The 24,920-nt window shown below is 54.6% G+C and overlaps 1 protein-coding gene across 1 annotated transcript; it reads right to left on the bottom strand.

Annotated features, from left to right (window-relative positions):
* Nucleotides 1–4,758: 4,758 nt before the first annotated feature.
* Nucleotides 4,759–23,300, bottom strand: UCKL1 (uridine-cytidine kinase 1 like 1). Its single transcript, XM_032704584.1, is given in 21 exon segments — nt 4,759–5,129; nt 5,692–5,848; nt 6,013–6,120; nt 6,430–6,552; nt 6,897–6,959; nt 7,258–7,275; nt 7,277–7,322; nt 7,324–7,350; nt 7,689–7,696; nt 7,698–7,788; nt 10,117–10,136; nt 11,226–11,249; nt 15,344–15,381; nt 15,834; nt 16,126–16,313; nt 17,806–17,887; nt 18,135–18,151; nt 18,154–18,301; nt 18,505–18,611; nt 19,141–19,334; nt 22,939–23,300. Coding segments are annotated over 21 exon segments (1,605 nt in total). The 5' UTR covers nt 23,007–23,300; the 3' UTR covers nt 4,759–5,052.
* Nucleotides 23,301–24,920: the final 1,620 nt, after the last annotated feature.

The following is a 24,920-nucleotide window of genomic DNA, read 5'->3' as shown; positions in this document are numbered from 1 at the left end:
TCTCTGAATGGAGTTACAAGGTAAAGCTCCATCCTGTCCTGACAAGGACTGTGGAGTTGTCTGCATCCCATTCCACCCTAAAGCCACTCCAGCTCAGACAGCAGATCCTCCAGTGTGGCCAAGCCCAGACAGGAGAGCAGCTCCCTGTCTCATGGTTTCAAGAGAGCAGATCTGGAGGGGAGCCATTTATTTTTGTCTTTCGTTATCCTTGGTGTGTGCAGAAGACTCATTTTGGCTGTAAAACAGAGGAGAGAGAAGAAAAAGGTGGAAAACTGCCTGCTGTGAAAATATGGGTGCTTTCAAAGGATCCAGGTCCAGCTGAAGTGATGTCTCCTGGTCTGGAGGGGCACAGCCCTATGGCGGAGGGTTGGAATTAGATGAGCTTAAAGGTCCCTTCCAACCCAAACCATTTTCAGATTCTGTGATTCAACAAATGTTAACTGGAAATTTGTTGTCATGGGGAGGGGCACCTTCTACTATCCCAGGTTGCCCTGAGCCCTGTCCAACCTGGCCTTGAACACTTCCAGGGATGGGACAGCCACAGCTTCTCTACGTGACCTGTGTCAGTGCCTCACCACCCTCACAGGGAAGAATGTCTTCCCCATATCCCACCTAATCCTGCCCTCTGTCAGTTTGGAGCTGTTCTCACTTGCCCTGTCTCTCCAGGCCCTTGTCCAAAGGCACTGAGGTCCAATAAACTCTTTCACATGTCTTGGGTGTTTATAAATGCCTCTTTGGTGAGTGAGCTTGGCCAAGGATCTCTCTAAGCAGCAGACAGTATGAAGGTGCTGCTTAAAAATTTTCCAGTAGCACCAGGTAAACACGTTTGTGTGTAGCGTGTTGGATATATCAGCTTGCATGATCACTGTGCATGACACTCCTCATACAACAGCTTCAAAATACCCCGTTTTCCATCCCTGTTTCGATATTGACTTCTGAAAACCTGCCTCTGTGAGTAGAGCAGAGTGTTTGATGCCAACAGCCATTCTTTGCAACAAGTCTTCTTGTTTATAATACATGGAAATTCAGCATTATTTTAACAATTGGCTAAGATTGTTTCCTACAGAGCTGTGGGCTGGAGATGCCAGGTCCAGAGAGCTGTAGCATGTTGCTCACGCAAACTCAGGCCAAGGAGGTGGCCTTGACAGCACAACCCACTCCTGTAATGAATTGCTGAGTTCTCAGATGAGTATTGGGGTGAGCACCCAGGTTTCAGCCCACAAGTTGTGCCTCTTTCTGCCCAAATGAGAAACAAGCAGGTAACAAGTTCAAAAGGAAAATGAGTTGTTTCTTCTGACCCATTGATCCCTGGGCTTCTTTCCAGCCCCACCAAGCCCACAAGTGGAGCAGCTGACAGCACTGAAGCTCCTCGTACCGTTACCTTGGGCAAGGAAAGATTTCATCTGTTTCAGAGAAAACTCAGCCCATCTGCTGCAGAAAGAGAAAACAGAACCCGAAAGTCCTCTTCTCAGGTGTTCCTGCCTCAAAATGACTGTGGTTGCTCTTTGATGGTCAAGCAGACATTGTTCGCCTTTTTTGTCTGTTGGTTTTTTGTTGGTTTTTTTTTTGGTTTTTTTTTTTTTTTTAAACTGCTCGGATCTATTTTTGGTGATGAGGGGATGGTGCTCAAGAGGCTCTGCCATGGGTTAGACCAGTCAGGGTTTGGGTCACTCTGCATGCCGGGCAGGAAATCAAGCACAGGCAGTCCTGATGCTGTCGAGAGTGGGGGTCCTGCTGGGGGATGTGGGACCCCAATGATGGCAGGGGGTTGCTGAGAGTGGGGGTCCTAGGGTGGGACCCTAATGATGGTTGGGAGCTGCAGGTGTTGCTGAGAGCAGGGATCCTGCCATGGGAGGTGGGACCCCAGTGATGGCAGGGGGATGCATCTGAGCCCATGGTATCCTTGCGATAGCAATAAATCAAATACTTTTGGGATTTATTTTTTTTTTCAGGCTGCTTTAATTGGACAGATGGAAGCGTGGTTTGCAACGAGAAAAAAGGGATTTTTCTCTTTTTTTTAACCCCTTTCCCCAGTGTCCCCATGTTATGAAGGATGCAGTGGGGAGGGTGACCATGGTGTCCCTGTATGGTGTCCCCGTGTGCCACATACTCCTGGCTGGGCTGGTCAGCAGCAGGTGGGATCTGGAGCGGTGTGTGTCTGTCCTGGTCAGGGTCTGCGGAGTGCTGGGCTTGGCTGGGCTCAAAACCCACCACTTTTTCCCTTTTTTCCCTTAAATCATAGTGTGACCCTTGCGAGGCGGTTTGGGCTGATGAGGAGCTGCATCCCCCACCCCGCTGTGGCACAGCCTCACGACCTGTACTTCTCAGAACATCTTAGATCAATATCTTGGAAAAAAAAAATAAAAAAGAGCGTTTTCGTTCTGTTTCACCGCCCCAGCCCATGGCCGGCATGGCTGGGGGTGGAACGCTGCCTCCGGCTCAGGGGGCAGCGAGGCACAGGTGGAGGGAGGGAGAGAGGGAGGGAGCCGCCCACCACCCCACACATTGTTTCCGACGTGGCATTTGCTACCAGCAGTTCGTCGCAAACAAAATAAATTCGGTCTGTTAGCGCTGATAATGGTGGAGTGAGGGAGAGGAACATGGCGGGCTGACAGGGAGGGTGACGGATCCAAGATGGCGCCATGGTGTGAAGGCAAGGGTGGCAGCGAGGTGGCCACCTGGGGTGGAAGCCACCAGCCACAGCGTTTGCTGATGAATCAGCCACGGCTGCTTTGAGCAGGGCAGGAAGGGAGGGATGGCTCCATGTTTTCCAGTGGCAGGAGCAGCCCTCGGGCGGGAGGGGAGGGAAGGTGCCATGTTTGCCAGTGGCGGGAGCAGCCGCCCTGGGGGAGGCGCTGGCATGGGCATCGAGTTGGTTTGCTGAGGTAAATAATGAGGTAAAATAATCACAGAATACACTGAGTTGGAAGGGGCTTATCAAGAACAGAGTCCAACCCCTGGCCATGCATGGGACACCCCAAGAAGCCCACCATGTGCCTGAGAGCCTTGTCCAAACCCATCTTGAACTCAGGCTGAGTGGTGGCAAACCTGGGTTTGAGGGGTGAAATGGGGATGTGCTGAGGCAAAATGGGGATCTGCTGGGGGGAAAGTCCAGATCTGAGGAAAAAATGTTGACCTACTGAGGGAAAGGGAAAGTGCAGATCTTCTGAGGCAAAATAGAGACCTACTAAGGAAAAATGCACATTTGATGAGGAGGAAGTGCAGATCTGAGGAAAAATGTGTCTCTCCTGGGGGAAAGTGTTCATCTGAGGTAAAACAGGGATCTGCTAAGGAAAAATAGTGACTCCACCACTTCCCTGGACAGCCTGTTCCAATGCCTGAGCATCCTCTAGGTGAAGAAATTTTCCTTGATGTCCAATCTAAACCTTCCCTGGTGCAACTGCTTTCTCGTTCTTGTTATCTGGGGGAAGAGACTCACCACGCTGGGGGACGAGAGGGGCAATCCCCCCCGCCAGTAAGTGACATGTGGCTCCCTCATTCCTGGAAGTGTTCAAGGCCAAGTTGGATGTGGCTTGGAGCAACCTGGTCTAGTGGAAGGTGTCCCTTCCCACGGCAGGGGGTTGGAATGAGCTTTAAGGTCCCTTCCAACCCAAACTATTTTGGGATTCCATGATCTACACCCCAAGAGTGGACTCTGGGGACAAACCGAGCTCTACACCCACACATGCTCCTGTCTCCCCGAAGGACACCAACGGTTCTGCTCAAACAAGGTCTGCTGGACCACTATGCACAAAGGATGACAGTGGCATTTGTTCATGGTATTGAGCATGGTGTAGAAAGATGCCACCAGGCTCCTCCAGCACTGAGCTCCTGCACTGGCAGCTGCAGCCCAGAGGAAGGACTCTGGGTTCAGATATGTTCCTCCATGGACATGGTGACATTGCTGTGCCTTGTCCCACCACTGCTCACTTGCAGCCAAAACCCCCCATGCCTGCCTGTCCTCCCGTGTTTGTGCTCACGAGCTCTCTTTCCACCCACACAAGGACCTATTTTTAGAAGACATTAATCAAGTGTCAGTGCTGGCTCTGAGTGTGGCTTTTAGCTGGGGCTCCTTCTTTCACCAAGTGCTGGCAGGAACTTGGGTGTGTGTTTTCTTTTAAATCTAGTTGAGCATTTACAGAATGTGTCGCAGAACAGTGGCGGTTATTTCAGGCTCATCACACCCAAGCCCACACTGAGTGATCACCAGGCAACTCTCCATTTTGGTGAGGGCCTGGCCGACCATCTCCCTCCTAGACCCGCAGTACCAGCAGCACCTGGCTGCCTTCCCTGATCCTCAGAAGCCAGCTCTGGGCCTGGGATGCTCAGATGAGAATTAGGTTTCCTCCTCTTGGCACATTTATCTCCTGCACAAAGATGTTGCATTGGTAGTTTGAATCCTGCAGGAAAGAAAATGCTCTGGAGGGGTCATAGCCTCCTCAGGTTGAACCCCCCTCATGGGGCTGGTCTGCTCCCCTTCACCAGGGTCACCCAGCTCTGCTCAGAGAGTGCTGGGACCAATACGTGACCTGCTCTCCACCCTCTGGGGGAAGAACTGTTTCCTAATATCCAGCCTTCAGTCTCCTTGCAGACAGTAGGAATTCCCTCTCTTCCGTCACCAAGTCTTTCCTTGGATCAAGAGTGTGGTATTCTCGACCTCCCACCACTCCTCATGGCATCTTCCCCTCTCAGGACAGTAGTCCCAGAGGGTCATAAATCCTATTGGGGGCCCATGGGAAGTGACAAAGAATGGCTCTGTTCAAGAAAACCAGAGAAAAATTTATTACTGTCCTTTATAAAATATCTCCAATAAGTTATATAGGCAAATATTTAAATTAAAATAAATTAACTCTGCTCTATGCTGGGACACACGACTGTCCATAAAGTCAAACTAGGATTTATGTTTCTTTGAAAAAATATGCCCTAGATCTCCGATGTAAGATTTGAAAAAAATATCTATGCTTGGTGAGAGGAAGGAGAAATCTGCACTGGACAGAGGGGTTAAGGTGCGGTGCTGAAGCTGCCTGGTGCCAGTGGCACCTCCACATCCAGCTAAGTGCTAAGAGCATCCTCATCGTCACTCCAGTCGGGAGGAGCATCTGTCCCAAAGTACCGATCGCCAAAATTCCCTGTGGGGAGAGAGAGAGTCAGAGGGCAGCACTGCAGGAGCCCTGGGACCCATCCTCCTGCCTGTCCTCATCCCAGCAGGCAAGGGGACAGAAGCAGGTTTATCTGACAGCTTGAACAGCACAGAACTCGAGTGGCAGCAAACTGGAGCAGCTGGAGGCTGGTTAGCACCCGGTGGAAGGGTGTTTCCGGCACAGCAGAGGTGAGGACAGAAGAACACGCTGAGCTTGTTTTGGGTGAACTTGTAGAAGGTGGCAGCTTAGGGAAGGAGGTACCACCACAGGGCTGCTCCAGCTGTCCCAGCCAGACTTCTCCACCTGGGGCTGGAGGAGGTTCATGCTATGTGGTATGGCACCCGATGCTTAAAAGGGTATGGCTGCTTGGCAGCTCTCAGAGCCAGCATGTCAATCCCACCCATGTGGCAGCAGGGCCCAGGAGGGGCAGTGGGTTCTCAGGTAAAATAAGGCCAGACCTAATCTGCTGCTGACAACCAGGGCTTCACCTCTCCCCACCAGAAGCACCAAAAATCCCCCCGCCACAGGTTATTCCTACCCAGATACTCACCAATGCCAGGGATTATCCGGAAAAGGTCATTCACCTTCTTGTCCACAGCTGTGGTGATGATCTTCACCCGGGGGAACGCATAGGCAACCGAGTGGACACCCATCTCTGCCATAAGCAGGGAGAGGAGGAAGATCTTGTCCTCTGGGACATCATGATCCTACAGGAAATGCACAGGGACAGCTCCGGGTCAGAGTCACCCCAGCCTGTGCTGTGTGCCCTGACACCATCCTTCCCACGGAGGAGCCAGTTCCAGACACAGCCCCTCAGTTGGTGCTTTGCAGGTTGTTCTGGAGCCAGCCACCCGCCCACCCCCCTGCATACCAGCAGCACCCGCACTGCCATCATGGCTGCGGCGCCCGTGGAGACCGTGCAGTCCATCAGGATGACGTGGTCTTCGCTGATATCCTTTGGCAGACGCAGGTAGTGGAGCTGGGCAGAGGATGAGAGAGCAGCTTAGAGGCTGTGGGTGAATGGAGCAACCCGAGCACTTCTCTCGTTCCCTCATTCATCTCTATCCCCGGGACCCAGGCTGTCAGCTTGGAGCCAGCGCAAACGCTCGGGCAGCAAAGCAGCCCCTGTGTGCACAAGCCTGCTGGCAAAGCCCACCTGAGCAGCTTTCAAAGCGCTCAACCCCTGCCAAGATCGACTCCAGGGTCACTGAAGAGCTCTCAGAAAACACCTGAGTCACCCAGCACGTGCAGGTTAACACCAGATGTCCTGGGCAGCCCCAGGCTCTACCTCTGGCTCGCCCGTGTTGCAGTTGGTCTGGATGAGGATGGTGCCGATGCGGACGTCCTTGCACACCGCGCGCAGCGCCGGCTCCATGGTCTCTCCCGCGCGCAGGATGGACACCCCGGTGATCTGCAGCACACAGCCGAGGTGGTCACACAGTGTAGGAGCTGCCACCACCCCACATGGCACTGGGTCTTGGCAGCAGGGGACTCTAACAGGTAACCCCAAAGCACGTCCCTTCCAAGAGGGCTGTGCCGCTCCCAGTCCAGGCTGCCTCCCGTTTGGAGGGCACGAGTGGCACAGTGCTGATGGCACTCTTGGTCACTGACATGCCTGACCTAATGGTCCAGGGTGTCACACTCATGACATCAGGCAACAAACCCAGCCTGATGGCAGCCAGGGGAGTTCCTTCCCTGTACCTTCCAGTGCACCCCCATAGGGCAGGTCTCAATAGTGCTTTGGCTTCCACTTACCTGCTTCCCGCTGTATGTCCTCCCTTCGTAGTCGTGTCCCTGAGGGGTCTGGACTGTGCAACTCTACAAAAACCACGTGAGAAGTGTTACCAGCAGCTCTGACACAGCTCTCAGAGGAGCCCTGGAGTCACTCAGCCACGGGCTGGGCTGGACCCTTAGACACCAAGGCAGGACAAAGAGCTGTCACCCATGGCCACACCATCGCTGCACAGCTTCAGGGAGCCCTGGTGCTTTTTAATCCAGGGGAAAGGGCTGATCCATGGGGAAGGCTGGAGGAGCACTGCCAGAGCTGTCCTGGTTCCCCAGCAGTTTTGGGTTAGAAACTAGAGAGGAAACCCAGCATCTATAGCCCTGAACCCACCTGGAATGGGAGCAGGGATGAGCGCGTGCTCAATCAGCAACCGCATCAGCCTCTTGAGTAGAAATGAACTCATCTCTGCTGGTCTCCTTGTTTCTAGAGGGAAGGGAAAGGTAACATCACGCTGTGGACCAAAGTGTGCCCCAGGAGATGCTGGCACAGTTCAGAGGCAGCCCCTGCCCCTCTCTGGCTCATTTGCACCATCTGAGCCCGGAACTGTGGTGTCGGTTTTAAGGTAAAAAGCATAAAATTGTTGGCAAGACCACTGAGCACTAACTGCACAGCTCCTCGATGCAGGGGCCACCACCCCTGCCTTGTGTCCCCAGGCTGTGAGGACAGGCAGGAGTAGGACTGGGGAGCCCAAAGACAACCAAGCCCACCCCAGTGGCAGCCGAGCCCCATCCCACCCTGGGAGCCATGGCAGGGGCTTTTACCTGATGATGGGTGTGCATGCCCCTCACCTGAGGGGTGCTATTCAGTACACTGAGGGTCTGAGGAAGGGGGTGGCACTGGTGGGCAGAGGCCAGGGCGGCCCTGAAAACCAAACACATGGTCAGAAGGTCTGGGGAAGGTTGCCCGAAGGCTGGAGCACAGCACACGGCCAGAGCCATCCTCCCATCATCTCACACTGCAAACACACATCAAGCCCATCCAGCTGAGCCGAGTGAGCAGCCAGCCCTGCCTGGTCCCTGCCATGGCAAAGGGACCTGCTCCCATGAATAGGAGCACTGGAGTTAGTGGGACCTTGCAGCCCAAGGACCTGCTGGGCAGCTGACCCGTGGTGATGAATGGTTTGAGTTGGAAGGGACTTTAAAAACCATCTCGTTCCAGCCCCCTGCCATGGGTAGGAACACTTTCCACTAGAACAGGTTGCTCCAAGCCCTGTCCAACCTGGCCTTGAACACTTTCAGGTATGGGGCAGCCACAGCTTCTCTGAAGGTGGTTGGCCCATCTTGATTTTCACTGATTGGGAAGAAAGTGGAAAATAACCTCTAAACCTTTTCCTGTTCTGGAGTCTTATTTGGTGATGGATCCTGGACTCATGGGGTGAGGAGGGGCTCTTGTGGTTGTCTCTGTCCTACAAGGGCCAGGCGTTGCACTGGCACATGGCTGGAACGTGACTATTTTAGAGAGTACCTGGCCCATTCCAAATTGGGAACAGCTTCAAGACTTTATGGCTGGACAGGAATGGCTCTGTGTGACTCATTCCACATAACAAACAGGGCTGGGAGCTATTCTTGGATCAAGGGAACACCATTCCTGGGGAAGTGCACAATGGAGCCCCATTAGTCACCTCTCCCTGTGAGAGCAGCAGTAATGAGAGGAAGGACACATTTGGCTTCCACAAGGCTGGGCAGGATGGACAAGCAACTTTGTCTGGGAGGAGGGCTGGGGTCCAAAAGCCACACGTCAGATCATACATGTGCCAGCAGCTGCATCCCAGTCAGAGAGATGTTGGGGAGGTGGAGAAGAGAGCAAACGAAAGCACCGCATGATTAAGATTTGAACTCAAGCAGAAACCTGGATTAATGGCACACAGAGGCACGCAAGCAGAGAGGAGGACAGAGAAGATGGGTAGGCATGGAGGAGGGCAGAGCTAGGCAACTTGAGGCCTCCATCCACAAAGCCATCTCTTGGTCTTGGCCCACCAACACCAAACGAGACATTCCTTAGGCCTGTGGGTACTTAAGGGCTCCTTCTTGCTTTGCCAGCTCCAGTCCTGTGTAGCAGCCAGGAGCCCCCATGCAGAGAACGCTCGGGAGAGCCAGGACAGCTGGCAGCCATGTGGGGAGCACGGATGGGTTGTGGTCCCATCGTGGGCTCACCTGCTGCCTGCAGAGCCCATCACTGGTTTGGGACAAGCAGCCCTCAAGGCCCCGGGCCTGCTGTCAGTGAAGCGAGCTCACCCCGTTAGTCGCTGCCCCGCGGATCAGCTGCTGTCAGAGCCACTCCCACGCCAGGGCTGTGCTGCCAGCAGCACCCACGGCTCTGCCCCCACAGTCTTCCCTTCCCTCTCCTGCCAGACCTGGTCTGGGAACAGATCCTGGGGGCAAAGCCCTGCCTAAACCCCTCCCGCCCCCCAGGGTGCCCACGCAGTGGGTGAGGGCATGAGCCCTGCTTTGGGCAGATGGTGCCTGCACAGGGACTGCCTGTTTGCTTGCTTTAGGGGGCAGAGATGGAACCCCCAACACAGAGCCACACACCTGTTCATGGCCCCCACTGGGTTTGCCCAGGTGACAAACTGCTGCTGCCCAAACCAGAGGAGCTGTTGGGGTCATCTTCCATCCACCAGAGCCCACCCAGGGGCACAGGAATGAGCTTGCACCTCTCCCCTCCATCACTGCCAGGTCTATGTACCAGCATCCTGCCATGCCAGTGGGTATGGGCAGCCCCTTTCCTGCCCTGGTGTGAGCCCAGCTCCTGCTCTCTGCCGCAGATACCAGTGAGTGCTCCAAGCTCTGTGAGCGGTGGGAACACCGCCCCTGAACTCTGAGCTGTCAACAGGTCCCCAGGAAATGCTGTCAGCATTCTGTCACCGAGTTTTCTGCACCTTCCTGTGACACCCACGCAGTGCAGGGACAGGGAGGTCTGGATGCCATCCTGCTTGAAAGCCACTCAGTGCTGCGGGGGTCCCTATAGTACTTTCTGGGGGAACAGGTCCCATTTTTGGGATAAAGCTGCTCTCTCAAGTGCCTCCACCCCTGTTTGGTCCACACAGCCCCAGCAAAGCGGGACCCTATGAGCTGTCTGCCCCAAGACCCCCAGCCCGGGTTAGTGAGGCAGCTCACCCGCACAGCCCTTGCCCACTCCCCGCCATTAGTGTCACAACCAAAACACTGCCATAAGCGTTTGTCTCCTCACATATCCCAGCGCAGCTTCCTCTGGTCACCGGTGGGAGGGATGTTCAGGGGGAGACAAGACAGGAGACACGAGAGTTTAAGGGGAGAGGGGACAAACAGGACATGAAACAGAGGAGAAAGCATTCTCATTAGTCATAGGGGGAAAAATCCCCTACTTGATCAACGACTCCTTGGACCCGCCTGGTGCCCAGGCCATCACTGTGCAGAACCAGTGCTCCTCCTTGGTGACCAAGTCATGTCACCGTGCTCTCCACAGCACCGGTTCCACTGCTCCAGAGACATGGTAGGACACTGTCCCACTTCTGTCCCGGGTAATATCACACTGCAACAGAGGCTCTTGGAGCCCAGAGGGGCATAGAACCATAGAATCCTAGAATGGTTTGGGTGGGAAGGGACCTTAAAGATAATCTTGTTCCACCCTCCCTGCCATGGGCAGGTTCAGGCTGCCTCCAAGCCCCATCCAGCCTGGCCTTGAACATTTCCAGGGCTCATGCCCAGCCCTCACCCAGGGCTCCACTGCAGTCTCAGAGCAAGTGCAGGCACTCAAAACCAAAAACCTCTGTCCAACCTGTTAAAACCTTCATCCAACCTGCCCTGCTCCCAGGCAAACTGCTTGTGGGTTCACAGGGGTGTCCCCTTCCTGCATGCTGAAGAGATTATCTGCTCAGCCTTGGAGAGCCTGGAAAGCCAAGAGCACCAGGAACACGGGGAGAAACCCATCTCTGAACTGAACATCACTGCCCGCTGGGAAGATCTTCCTTCTCGGGGCTCACCTGGACCCGCCCTGGGCTCACCATGGCTGGAGAAGGGCTGCAGGCTGAGGGAGAGCTCAGCCCCTCTGGCAGCCACCCCACCACTGCCATGCCACCCCCTGCCCATCCCAGGAGGGAAGGAGGGAGCGTTGATGCCTCCTGTCCCTTCCTGCCAGGCAGGACTGTGACGGAACATCCAGACGAGCAGCCATGAGCACGTCAAGAAAATGTCTTATTTTGGAAACAATTTTTCCCCCTCAGAACAAAAGCTTTAAAGGGGAAAAAAAAAACCGAAAGAAAAAGAAAGAAAGAGAGAGGAGGAAAGGGGTGACCATCTCCCAGGAAGGCTTCAGGGAACATCCTCAGCTCTTTGTGGAACATGCTATCGAGCAGGAAGCAGACAAGAGACATCCAGCTACAAAGGAGCTGATGCAGTCAAGGCATTTCAAACACGTACACGGCTGCCTTTCAGGGCTGACATTTCAAACAAGGCTATTAAACTGCGCCACGGGTTGATATTTAAAGACCACAATTGGCAAAGGGCACGCCAAGCTGATCGGGACCTTGGGGGTGGGGAATATTGATTGGTGAGGGGAATCGGCTGGAAAGAGTGCTGGATCTGGGAACAGGGCTGGATGCTGAGAGTGTGGCAGGAGGGATGGAGAACAGGCTGGTCTGGGAGCACTGTGCCTTGGAGGGCATGGGCTGGCTGCTCCAAATCCTGCTACAGGTTGCAGGAGAAACACCCACCTGGGTATGGATAGAATGGAGTGCTGGTATGGAATTACATCTCCAGCACATGCACAGTTCCACAGGGGAAGCTGGACAAGAAATATCCCAGCAGCAAGGATGCTAAGGTCTGACCTGTATTCTGAGGGAATAACTGGGAAGGCAATGAAGCTCCTCAGCAGCCAGCGGTTATAGGATGAAAACAAGCCTTGTAGGTCCAAGGAAGGCACCACTTCCTTTAAACTCCCCAGAATTCACCCATCTGATGGGGAAAGGCCCTCCCTGCCTGTCCCAGCCAGCCCCTCAGTCAGAAAAGGCATCCCTGGAGCACAGCCTCCAGAAGCACCTCGGACTGGGGCCAGATCTGAGCATCCAGGTTTTATCCTCCCAGCACAAAGCCCTCCCTGCGTCCCCACTGCCAGCAAACAGTGGTGACATCAGAACAACAACCGTGACATTTAGAAGAAGCCATTCCAGACAAGAGGATGGGGAATTGTTTGTGATGAAAAGCCCACATTTCGCCAGGCACATCTCGCTCGTTGTGTCTCTCCATCCACCTGGTTCCTCTTGCAGGGCCACAGAGGGGCTGGGGGAAACAGCAGTGGCAGTAAAGCACTGAGGCTCCAGTAGTGGAACATATTTGGGCTCTTGCAGAAATTTTTTCCAGATTTACGTCAAAGACATAAATGGAAACCACGAGCCTCAAACGGAACATAAAACCGGCTGTGGCTGTCATGATCACAGAGGTGTTTCTGGAGGTCAGGGTTACCTTTCCAAACTTGCTATCATAAAACTATTAATACCTTATGGATATATTAAATACCTGATTTTTAAGGTGCAGAAAAAGATCACCTGCACTGAGTGCCCCTTTCCCTGGAGAGAAGGGAAATTTTATGTGTGTATATGTATGTGTGTATATATATATATATATATAAATTTTATTTGTATATATACATACAATTTTATATGTATATATATACACACACATATTACACCCCCCCCCCATACATTAGTGCTTTTGCTAATGTTATTCCTGCCATATTTTAAAGTAACAGATTTCTCTCCATACTAAACAGCATCTTCCCACCTGGACCTCCAGACACAGAGGGAAGCTTAGGTGTCTGTATGGAAATGTCAGGCCCCAGGGTATTACACAAGCAAAGAGAAATAAAATAAAACATCCACTTGCCCTAGTCTAGAAATGACTGGCTGAAGCAGAAATAAGTAAGGCAGGGCCTCTTCCCTGTTCATCTCAGGTATTTTAAAAGCTCATTGTATGCCAAAGGTAAATTTTAGGGCTACTTGAGTTATGCATCTCCATACAGTGATGGAGATCTAAATGGAAACCCATTTGCAGTAATGCATTCCCTCTGCTTCCTACAAAAATACCTGAAAGCCTTAATGGAAGGAAGAGAGCCAAAGTCCCATCTGAGGCACATGCTGAAGAGGTAAAGTAAATCAACATATATGTTATAACGTCTACCTGCAGATACCTAGAAATCAGAAATCCTGTGGAGTTGGGCAGCAGGATTTTCTCAGTCCTCCAGCAATGGCTGTGCAGCCTCTGGATGCAGTGGGAAAGGGGGTACCTCTGGTGATGTGAAGCTGCTATGCTCCTTTGGGTGCCATCAGGCACAGCACTTGTGTGTGGTGAGGGGTCCCACCACCCTCAAGATCACAGAATGGTTTGGGTTGGAAGGAACCTTAAAGCTCATCTCATTCTAACCCCCAGACCTTCCACTAGCCCAGGTTGCTCCAAGCCCTGTTCAGCTTGGCACTGGACACTTCCAGGGCTGGGGTAGCCAAAGCTTCTCTGGGCAACCGGTACCAGGGCCTCATCACCCTCATAGGGAAGAATTTCTTCCTAATATCCAATCTAAGTCTCTCTTCCTTTAGCTTACAACTGTTCCCCCTTGTCCCATCACTATCTGCCCAAGTAAAATGTCACTCTCCACCAATTTTTTTATTTATTTTTAAGATGCTTTGGTTAATCTAATAATTTATGTATATAATGATGTTTAATCATCAGGGATGGAGAGTTGCTCTGAAAACCGTTCATCTTAGAGGATGAAGAGAAATAAAAGAGAATCTCAGGGTGTAAAGCCTCCCTTCTCACAGAGACTGGGGGTCCCCAGCTACAAACCTGGCCCTGCCCCACCTTCAGGGGTCTGTGCTCCAGCTGGTGGTACATCCCTGGGGAGCAGCCCCGTCCCTGCCATCCCAAAGCCAAGGACAAGGCGGCCTTTTGTCACCTTTGAGCATGACAAGGCCGTGTGCTACACGAGCTGTCAGTCCCGCTGCGGGTCAGGGTGAGGCCAAGCAGTGCCTGGCATTGGAAATGCCTCGGCTGCACAGACAGGACAGAGTGAGGGCTCTTACCTGACACTGAGTTCACGCTGCGGCAGCAACACAAAGACACAATGCAACCGGTATTAAGCATTGTCAACACCAGGGTCGTTTCAAGACAAAAAAAAGGAAAAATAGGAATATTTTCCTGCATTCACATGTAGCCTTTTACCCCTCTTCCCCTCCCCAAGTCTGCGAAAGCCTCCCCCAAGCCAACCCTTTGTCTGGCTCGCAGCAGCACCCACGGGAGCTGCTGGGTTTGCCATGATACTCCCTGGCTGGATCTCAGGGGCTGGGGGAAAACAGACATTCCCCTCCCCTGGACTGTGCCCCACGGCTGGGTGAGCATTTCAGCCTGGTGTTAGCACCAATGCCAGGGCTCTGATCCTTCCTCCTGTGACCAAGGGTTTAGAAACCACATTCCCAACCTCCTAGAGCATAGTGCTGGGAATCCAGGCAGTCAGGTGCTCTGGGAGAGGGAACTTGCCAAGACACCTTTGCTCAAGAGTGGTCCCTCCTGAGCAGGCATGGGAAGCAGGATGCTGTGGTGTGCCAGCTCCCATCCCAAGGCCAAGCAGCTCCTGCCACCTGAGACCTCCAAAAGACTCGAAGGAATCAAGCCTTTTACTTCGAGGTGCATCCATCTCCAGGTCATGCTTCTTCCACCTCCCAGGAGATCGCTCTGAGCATCTCCATGACTGAAACATCACTTAAGCTACAGCTGTGGGGTGGGAGGAGGCTGTGCTGCTCGGTGACAGCAACACACAACAGCATCAGCTGATCACAGGGTCACAAACCACCAGTCAGGACCGGCCCGGGATACACGAGAGAAGACTTGTTAATGCCAGTGGTGGGGAAGTGATGGAGCATGTGCCTGGATCAGGGCTCAAACACTGATAAGACTTTGGGTTTTGAAATCCAGGGCCTGCACTCAACACGGAAGTGGAAAAGTGGACTCCTGACTGGAAAGACTTGTGCAGCAGCATCTGCACAGGGGGGAAGAGGAGAAGCCCAAGAGCTGAAGGAGTGGAGGGTTTGGGGCGATGCTGCCCCAGGAGGGCTGCAGGCAAGAGGGCACATCCCTTGGATCACAGAAGGATGGTTGATTTGTCCCCTGACGATGTGCTTTCCCAGGTAGGGAAGGAATTTGCTGCTGGATGCAGCTGGCACAGGAGCCATGACTAATCAGAACACAGAGACAAGGTACGTTCCTTCACTGGAGTGAGGGAGAGGGCTGGGAGGAGCTCACAGAGACTCCCACACCTGGAGCACAAAGGAAGCCAGGCCATTCCCACCTGGACACCCAGAGCACAGCTCCCAGCAACGCCACCGCTGCCAGGCAAGGCTGTGAACCTTCCTCACCATGCAGCAGCTCTACTCTTCAGCTGGCTGTGGACGTGCCTGAACAATCAGGTCGATGGCCACAGTGTTTCCACTCCCTGGAGTGAACCAAAAGCAAAAGAATTATAGAATCACAGAATTGTGAAGGTTGGAAAAGCTCTCTAAGGTCATCGAGTCCAACCGCTCCCTCAGCACTGCCAAGCCCACCATTAAATTATGTCCCCGAGTGCCAAAACTACACATCTTTTGAATCCCTCCAGGGATGGTGACTCTACCACTGCCCTGGGAAGCCTGTGCCAGGGCTTAACAGCACTTTTGGTGAAGAAATTTTCCCTGATACCCAATCTGAAACTCCTCTGGTTCAACTTGAGGCCCTTTCCTTTTGTCTTGTCACTTAATACCAGAAAAAGGAGAGTCACCTTGGTCAGAACCAAATTTCTTCCACGTTTCTTCCTCAAATTCTCCACTGTGCTCAAAACCACACTGTACCCCTGCTTCCCCAAAGAGCCCTTTCCTAGCAAAGCAGGAGACATTCCTGCTTTTATTAAACCCTTATTCAATAATCTGTTACTGGATATCTACAAGTCACCTCCAGCTCTTCAATCGCTGTGCCGCCAGGACGCGGCAGGGCAGGAGGCTGGCTGAGGGAGAAGTCCAGACTTTCCCCATGGAACCTGTGTTTGGCCAGTGTTTGGAGACACTTGGCTGGAGGGATCTTTGCTTTGGCATGGGACAGCCACTCTGTCCTCGCCAGCTGGAGGGGGGTGGACTGGCCAGCAGAGCTGAGGGCAGAGGGACGGGGTCTCTGAGGGATGCCTGTCAGGCCAGCCCTGGGCAGGTACCTCGGGGACGACGATGTCTGCGAGGCGCATGGTGGGCTGGATGTACTGGTCGAAGGCGGGCTTGACAAACTTGTTGTACTGTTTGATGACACCCTCGATGTCCCGGCCGCGCTCGCTGATGTCCCTGCGCAGGCGGCGCACCAGGCGGATGTCCGAGTCTGTGTCCACGAAGATCTTCAGATCAGCAGCTGAAGTGCGAGGGGAGGGAACAAACCCCACGGGTCAGGTGTGTGACTCAACCCACCTTCCCCCCGTGCTCAGCACAGCTCCCGTTTAACAGCGCCAGCTCTGCTCCAGCTTTTGGAGGAGCTTTTCCTTGGAAGCTGGTTGGTGCTGCAGTGAGTCCCTTGCTGCCATCTGCCCGTTACTCTTGTGCCCTCTGAGACTGTCCTGCTCCAAACCCTGTCCCCGCTACTGACCAGCTCCAACACATTGGTTGGATCTTATTTAGGAGCAAGGAGACAAAAGGAATTACTGCCCAACAACACTGACCAACAGGGTCCACCCAGGAGTACTGGCTTCTTAAACATAGAATCCTGGGACGGTTTAGGTTGGAAGGAACCTTAAAGATCATCTCATTCCAAGCCCCTTATATAGGTAGGGAATTAACACTGGAGAGGAGCCCAGCACAGCAGGCAGCACATGACTCTGCCCTTACTTGCAAGAGGCAGGAGAGGATGCTGAGGGAAGTTTCCTGGGGGATTCACTCAGCTGTCACTGGAGGTCATCCTGGCTCCAGAAAAGTGCAAACCCAAGTGCTGTTTTGGCAGGGGAGAGAACTTTTTAACAGAGCTTGGCTAAGTCTGTGCATGGCTCACTGTCTGATGGAGCATTTGTCAGGGCTGTGAAGATGCTCTGAGGGCTGGAGCACCTCTGCTATGGAGACAGGCTGAGAGCTGGGGCTGTTCAGTCTGGAGAAAAGAAGGCTCTGAGGAGACCTTAGAGTTCTTTTCAGTGCCTAAAGAGGGTCCAAGAGAGCTGAAGAGGGACTTTGGACAAGGGCCGGGAGTGACAGGACAAGGGGGAATGGCTTCAAACTGACAGAAGGCAGGGTTACATTAGAGATTAGGAGGAAATTCTTCTCTGTGAGGGTAGTGAGGTGCTGACACAGGTTGCCCAGAGAAGCTGTGACTGCCTCATGCTCAGAAGTGTTCAAGACCAGGTTGGATGAGGGTTGGATCAACTTGGTCTAGTGAAAGGTGTCCCTGCCTATGGCAGGGGGGTGGAACTGCATGTTCTTTTAACGTTCCTTCCAACCTAAACCATTCTGTGATGTGCCCAAATAATTCCCAAGAAAGTCTGAACTGCTGGATGAGTCCGTGATAGGAACACCAGGTTTGTGCACTGGAAGTTCAGCAGACTTTGCCTCTGGCTATGCAAGCTGCAGCAGTGTGGAGGTGAGCTATTTCTAGTTGTATTTATGCATCAGCACTGTCAGGAACCAGGTCACCACTCAGCACAGCTCCTGCTTCCTGGGCACAAATAGCTGAGATCGAGGTATTTACTGAAACATTTGACCTCTGCCAGGGCTCTTCCCCTGCTGCTGCAGAGTCAAAGCCTGTTTCTCCTGCACAGGAAGTTCTACAGCAGTTGGTATAGCCTGGTAGGTTATACCTCCCTGCTGCTGGACCTCAGGAGAAAGCATCCTCCCACCATCTCCTGCCAGAACTGCTTAGAAACCCTTCCTCACCTTCAGGAGCTCCTTGTCTGCGAATGCCATGATGCCTTCAAAGATAATCACATTGGCGCCATACAGGGTTTTCTGTGGAGTCAAAATGGATGTGGTTAAGCACAGAACATCTGTTCAGAGATGCCTCGTCCCAGGGAACCTCTCTGGGTTGTGAGTGACTGCGACAGCTCACCCAAAAACATGCCCTGAGCCAGGCACAGGGCAGAGGGTGACAGCACAGATCTGACTGCAAAGGGCAGGGGCTGGAGGGGTCCAGCTGGCTCCCTCTCCCTGCCTTGGCCGTCCCCCACCATGTCCCACCCCCCTCAGTGTCCCATACCCATTCCTTCTTGGTGTGGTGGTAAAGTCATAGATGGGGATCTTGACACTCTTGCCTTGCTTCAGCTTCTTGAGGGTGGCGATGATGAGGTCAAAGTCAAAGGCGTCGGGGTGGTCAAAGTTGAAGTCATTGCTGGCTGCCTGCTCCTGCTGCTGCTTGGTCAGCACCTGCCACAGAGCAGAGCTTAGGGCACATGGCTGTGCACTTCCCTCCCCAGTGTTGTGCCCAGTCACCTCTTCCCTTGGACGCTTCCAGGGATGGGGCAGCTACAGTTTCTCTGGGCAACCTGTGCCAGTGCCCCACCACCCAAGGGTTATCCCAAGGGCCACGGCAGCCTGAGGAGCCTGGCCAGGGCCACGTGCAGCCTCACCTTGTAGAAAGAGTCCATGGACAGCAGAACCACCCATGGGACATCAAGAGCCTCAATGATCATGGTGGCCACTGTGGTCTTCCCAGAGGCGCTGCCTCCTCCCAGGCCTGCCAGGGAAGAGGGAATGGAGTCATCAACCCCAGGCACAGCCTTTCCCACCACAGGCTGGAGCCCAGGTCCTGCACTGTTGCACTAAGCTGGAGGAACCTTCAAAGAGGGAAATCAGAGGCACTCCAAGAGATTATCCTTGAAAAAGTCAAGTGGTATGTACTGGAACTGCCAGCAACATGCCCAGTAAAAATGGGAAACCCTTCACTAGATGGTTGTGTAACACGGTGAGAGCTGGCATGGGAACCAGCCCAGACTAAATCCCTGGGAACTCGTGACAGCCCAGGCAACAGTTGAGGGAACAACAAAGACTCTGGTCTGCTACAATCCACCAGCCCCTCTGCACACTCTTGGTTTCAGCCCATCCAGCCAATGCTGGGCTAACCAAGGGGACTCTCCCTGCTCCTGTTCGGGCTGGAGCCAACCCCAAAATTCCAAGGAGGCAATGGCAGAAATCCCCCACGATCTCCTGGAGACCCACAGGGCAGGTGGCAGTGATGCTGCCTGGGCAGTGTAGAGGTGTCCTACCTATGACAAAGGCCTCCTTGGACTGTGTCCCGTGCTCGTTGTACCACGGCGGCCGGCCTGCCGTGTAGATGGTCCTCTTGCTGGTCCGCAGCAGTGGGGGCTCAGACTTGCACTGGCTGGTGGTCCGCTTCCGGGGGGGCTTGGTGGAGCCCACCGTGGGATACAGCCGGTCCAGGGATTCAGCACTGCTGTTACTGGGGATGGTGAGAGGAAGGAGCACAGTTACTGGGAGCAGGGAAGGACACGTGTTCCCGGTGTGTGGGAGCAGGGTCCTGAGGGGATCCCACACCACATGGATGAGGGATGCAATGGAAGAGGGGGAGAGGCAGCCACAGCCCTGCTGCAGCACTACCAGCACCCACACCTCTGTGACCCGGGCCATGGCCAGCCCTGAGGAACTCTTACACAGGAGCAGTGTTAACCTGGAACAGGGGCAATGCAAACCTCCCTCCCTAAAGTCCTGCTGCCTGGGGAAGGTCTGTGTGAAATAAACCGCCCAGTGAGCTCTCAAAACACAGAGGGGTGTGTGACAGGGAACAACAACCCATTCTGATGTGCCAAGGGACCTTTCTTGGGGATAGAACACACAGGTTACAGCTAAACTGTCCTCATCCCCTCCACCCCCAATTCCATTCCTCTCCCCACTCTGAGCACTGCACTCCAACTCAAGCTCTAGTTCTCCCAGTCCTTTGTCCTGAAGCCCCTGAGAACAAGCCTGTGAGCTGGGCAGAGCCAGGCAGCGGGACTGCCAAGATGTTGGCATCAGCTTTGCCTTGGGAGCTGGGCAAGCTCCGAGCTCACCTGAAGCCCTGGAGCAGGCTCCTCTCCCTTATCTACCCTTCCACTGCAGCCCGGGGGAGGGAGAGGAACAACACACCCTCCTGAGCCCTTTCCAGCTTGGCAGCGGGAGAGCAGTGGCTGGGAAATGATAAGTGGTCTCTGGCCAGGAGATAAGCTACAGCCACTGCCCAGCCAGCACAGGCATGGGGAGGATTATTTATACCAGTGCCCTCTCCTCCTTGCTCGTGCTCTGCCACCTCAGAGGGATGTCTGTTCCCTGGGAGAAGGTGCAAAGGGCTCCTCCCTGCTTGGGCTGCTCTTCTCCCCAGCCATGACTGGGCTGGAAGGGAAACCAAGAGATCTGGGCACCAATGGCTGAAAACCAGCACTATCTGGTACAGCCCAGCCGAGCCAGGGGGGCTTTGCTACCGCTCTGTTATGGTTTGCTTTTGAAAGGGCTTAAACTGCAGGGCTTTACAGATTTTGGGTTGATTTTAAGCTGTTTTGGTATGAAGGTTAATTCCCTTCCCTCCTGAGCCCTTTTAGAACAATTTTAGATAAAGATCAAAATTTCAGACTGGCCATCTGTGCATGAAGTGACACGGCAAACCTGCCTGGCACAGTGGGGATCGCCCTGGCAAACCCCCTGGGCACAGCAGGATCCCCCCAGGAAACCATCCCTGTCTCCTGCACTGGCACATCCCTGCGGAGTGGGCAAGGAGACAGGGATTTGCCTGACTTTGCTGAACTCCTGCTAACAAAAGGCAGGCTGCAGCTTCTGCCTCTGTGCCAGGACCTGTCCCACCGATGCCCACCTGAAGGTGTGCACCCACAGAGTGCCCCACAAGAGCCTCAAGCCATCAATACCCCATCCCCTGCCAGAGGCCATCAGCACACATGGCCAGCTCCAACCAGGAGCCAGGAACACCCCAACTATCACTTTTAAAAAGCAATCTCAGGAAGTGAGACCCATCAGGAAACCTTCTGGGGTGTCTACCAGAATGGTTCTGTCCACCAGGAGCAGCAAACCCAGATGGGATATATGGGTCTCCTCTCTCAATGGTGCTATTCCCAGAGTGGGGCTGACAGCAGCTGGCGGTGCTGGTGCATGAACAAAGTCACTTTGGCCTGATAAAAGCAGAGATGACAAACCCACAGTTGTTTACCAGAAAAATAAAGCGGTTCCTTTCATCCACATCCCGGTCCCTCTCCTGGGACCGTGGTTACTCCAGAGCTCTGCCACTGGCGCTGCGCCGTGGGCTGCTCGGCTGGTTTTCCTCTGGGAATGCACGCCGGCCTCCATGTGACAGGCGAGCCTGTCGGGATGCTCTGCTCCTTGGGGTCACACACTGACAAGTTCTGCTCTGCCAGCTCGCAGATCCTGACCTAGGCCATCATTCCCAAAGTGACTCTGAGTTGGGCAAAGTTCTGTTTTTCAGAGCAAGGCTGACCTCTGCTACCGGTGCCTCTGACCAGCATTGACATCATCCAGCTCCTGGCAGGGACAGGGAGGTTTGGACCTGATGGCTCTGGTAGTGCCCAGAATTACAGGCAATGGTCACAGTTCTGTCCTGCCTTCCCAAGTGTCACCCCTCCCCTCTGCTCTCCTGGGTGCCCACAGTACACACAGGGTGTTGGCACAGAAGGGACATCCCTGTGGGATGCAGGGACATGCACCCTGGGAGAGGAGCAGAGCCCCTCACACACACTGAGGCTACTCTGGGATGCAGCACTTTAATCCTGTTCCAAGAGTTGGTGCTTTGCCTTGTCTCATCCAAATATTTCTGGGCTTTCACCAAAATTCTACACATTTCTATCGATATCATCTACACTGTTGGTGCCTGTACAGGAGGCAGATACTCTACACCTCTCAAATCCACGTTTCCCATGATTTACGTGGGAGAAGGAGGGCTGTGGGGCAGTCTGCGGGGCTGTCCCAGAGCTCTCCAAAGGTCATGCCTTTTCTCCTAGTGTTACACTTCAAGATTTGCAGATGTTTTCCACTTCTGCCTTTGCCAGAAAGGGGCTCTTCCCAGCTCCAAAGGGATGGCTGATCCAAGCCATCTCCGCTGGCCATTCTTCCCTATCCCTTTTTAAAATTCCCTGTAGCAGTGATGAAGCTCCCACAATGTCCCGACCTGCAGAGCCCTGAGAGAATGGGACCCTGTTTAGAGCTGGAGTCCATGCCATTCCTTGTCCCACACAGACCCTCTTCAGTGCTGTGGATTGCTGGGGTTCAGCAGCTCAGTACCACAGTCAGGTAAATAGGAAGGGAAACATCACTCTGGTTTGGTAACCCCTCTCCTGCCAAGCCTACCTGGAAGGCCTCTCCACAGGCTGTCCCCAGCTTTTGGGGATGCTCTGCCTTCCCTGCAGCTGGTGCATCCTCGTTGGAGCCTCCTCGAGGAAGCCTGGTGGAGGGGGTCTGCTCCCCACAAGGGCTCTCCAGCCCTGCTGCCGTGCCAGCACTAATGAAGGAAGCATTTTGCTCCTGCTTAGTCCAAGCATGGATTTACCGAGGTGTGAGAGGCACCTCTCTCCTTCCCCACTGCGCTCCCATCCCCAGCCCTGTGCCCTGTGCTCAGCTCTCTGCAATATGCTGCCTTCAGAGACCCCTGACCACCCTGGATCCCTGGTGGGCCAGGTTGAGAAAGGCAGTAGGTCCCAGCAGCGCCTACAGCAGCAAGGAAAGATGGCACAGCCCCAAACCTGAACTTGGCAGTGGACAGGAGAGCATGTCCTGGGCTCTGCACCCTGTAAACAACCCACCGACCGAGCTCCCAGCCCTCAGGACCCCCCAGCAGCTCCCTGAGCCTGCCGAGGCGCCCGGCTGGCCACAGCCATGTCCCAAGGGAAACTGATCTTTTCCAGGCTGCTGCCTGCACTCTCATAGCCCTCAGCCGTCTAGAAGACAGGAACTGGAGCTGGGAGACTGGGACTGCGGCCACCGAGGGTTCGCTCCAGCAAGCAAACAGGTGAAAACCAGTAAAATGCACTCAAAAATGAGGCAAAACTCACCCGCCATCCGGCCCGAGGGCCCAGCAGCCCGAGATGCGGACGCTGGAGAAGGCTGGGGGGCTGCTCATCTCCCCCACTGCCGAGCTGGGGGTGGTCCTGGACAGAGGGTGTCACTCCCTGTCCCTGCCCGCACCTCGGCTCCTGTCCCCAGTCTCTGGCACTACCAGGGTGGGAAGGCAGCCGGGCGAGCCTCGGGGCTCGGAGCCATGCACGGAGCGACCCCCCCGGTACTGGGGCTGTGGGGTCCTGAGAGGCCGGGCTGACACAGACCCCCAGCAGATCCAGGGGGCTGGAAGATGGAGGCAGGAGAAGCGAGCGGAGCCGGGGGAGTGTCTGCGTCTGGGAGCTGCGCAGCGGTCAGCAGCATAAGAGGATAGCTTAACCTCCAGATTACGTTCATTACCTGATATTAATAGCACTGGCTGATTAAAAAAAAGCGGGGGGGTCGGGGATGAAGTGACACCTCCCCTCACCGCCCCAGCACACGCAATAAACACCAGCCCCGGCGCCTCTGCTCCCCAGGACCGGGGGTGTCTGACCGCCCTGGATGAGGGGGCTCAGCAGGGAGGGCACCTGGTGAGTGACATCCACGTCCACGGGCACTGGTGAGTCCCCAGTGGGCTCCTGACACTGGTGGGGAGGGGTCTGCAGGGGGGCAGGAGGGGATGGCCCCAGGGCAGGGATGGAGGGGGTACCCAGACAGCATCCCATGTGCAGCTGGTGGAGCAGCTGGGGCTCAGGGCCAGGGGGCTGCTGGCCGTGCCCGGCTTTTTTTGTGCAAGACTCATCCCCTTCCCTGAGCTCCCATCGGTGGGGGTCCAGCTGTGAGTTCCCCCTCCCCAGTCACTCAGCTCCCTGAGAGCTGCCCTCACTGTCCCCTCAGCCCTGAAGTAAACAAGTGGGTGAAACTCAACACCCCAGAGCTGTAGGCAGCTAAGAAAACGTCCTGCTGGCTGCTGTGCCCAGCCATCCGCTCCCTCAGCACCCCCTGCCAGCTGCCCCTTGCCCCCCCCCCCGGCCGGCCGGCCCTCCCAGCATCAGGCTCACCAGGGAGGGCAGGGAGCCCGGGCATCCTGCGGGAAGCCAGGCAGGACACGTGCCAAGGGTGGGAGATGTTGGGCACCACAGCAGGGGGATCCCAGCCAGCCCTGGGGTGCAGGGGCTGGGGCAGAGCAGCCCCCACCCCACAGCCCCTGGCTGCTGAGGAAGGAAGAAGGTGGCAGAGGACACCTTGAGGGCAGCCAGGCTCTGCCAGGGACATGGAGCATCCCATGATATTCCATGGTCACCAAGTGAGACTCCAGCCTCCCGAGATGGGAGCTCGGCCTCTAAGCTGAGGGGGTCTGGGGTGGGTGCTCCCTCTTGCTTAGCACCAACACCTGGAGATGGGGCCAGAAGTGGAAGAAGACTCTTTCCCCCTTCTCCATCTTCTGGAGCCATCAGGGCTATGCCAGAGGCAGGGGTCACACACTGCATCCCGGTGTCCTCAGCAAACCCCTCCTCAACAAGGGGGGCATCAGCCCCCTCCTGCTCACCAACAGGACCTGCAGAGGAGATCATCACCCCAAAAGATGGAGACCTGATGGGAACCAGGGATGAGGGGCTGGTCCTGAAGCAGGGGACAGGGACAGGAGGGTTTTGGGGTAACCTGTCCCCAGCGTGAGCTGCAGCTACTGCCCCAACATCAGGGAAGTGAGTGATGATCAAAGGAACTTTTCCACCTCTGATCTCTGCCCAGACTCTCCTCTTGCTGTAAAAGTTCTCTCAGAAGTTTAAAATAAAATTCTCTTCCGGAGCCATTTCTGTTCCTTCTCATTAAAGAAGCAAAAAAGCAAAGGGACAGGGGACGCGGCGCGAGGAGCCCTCGCCCAGGGATATTGTTCCTTATCGCACGCTCCTGCTGCCACTTTTCCTGCCTTTGTTAAAATGTCCAAGTGACAGGAGCAACTCTCCCAGCATCCCACTCAACATCCCCGCCAGAT

Source organism: Chiroxiphia lanceolata, chromosome 17, assembly GCF_009829145.1.
Source record: "Chiroxiphia lanceolata isolate bChiLan1 chromosome 17, bChiLan1.pri, whole genome shotgun sequence".
In the NCBI taxonomy this organism is placed as follows: Eukaryota; Metazoa; Chordata; class Aves; order Passeriformes; family Pipridae; genus Chiroxiphia; species Chiroxiphia lanceolata.
The sequence above is the reverse complement of the archived record's forward strand: the minus strand, read 5'-3'. Positions and strand labels throughout refer to the sequence as shown.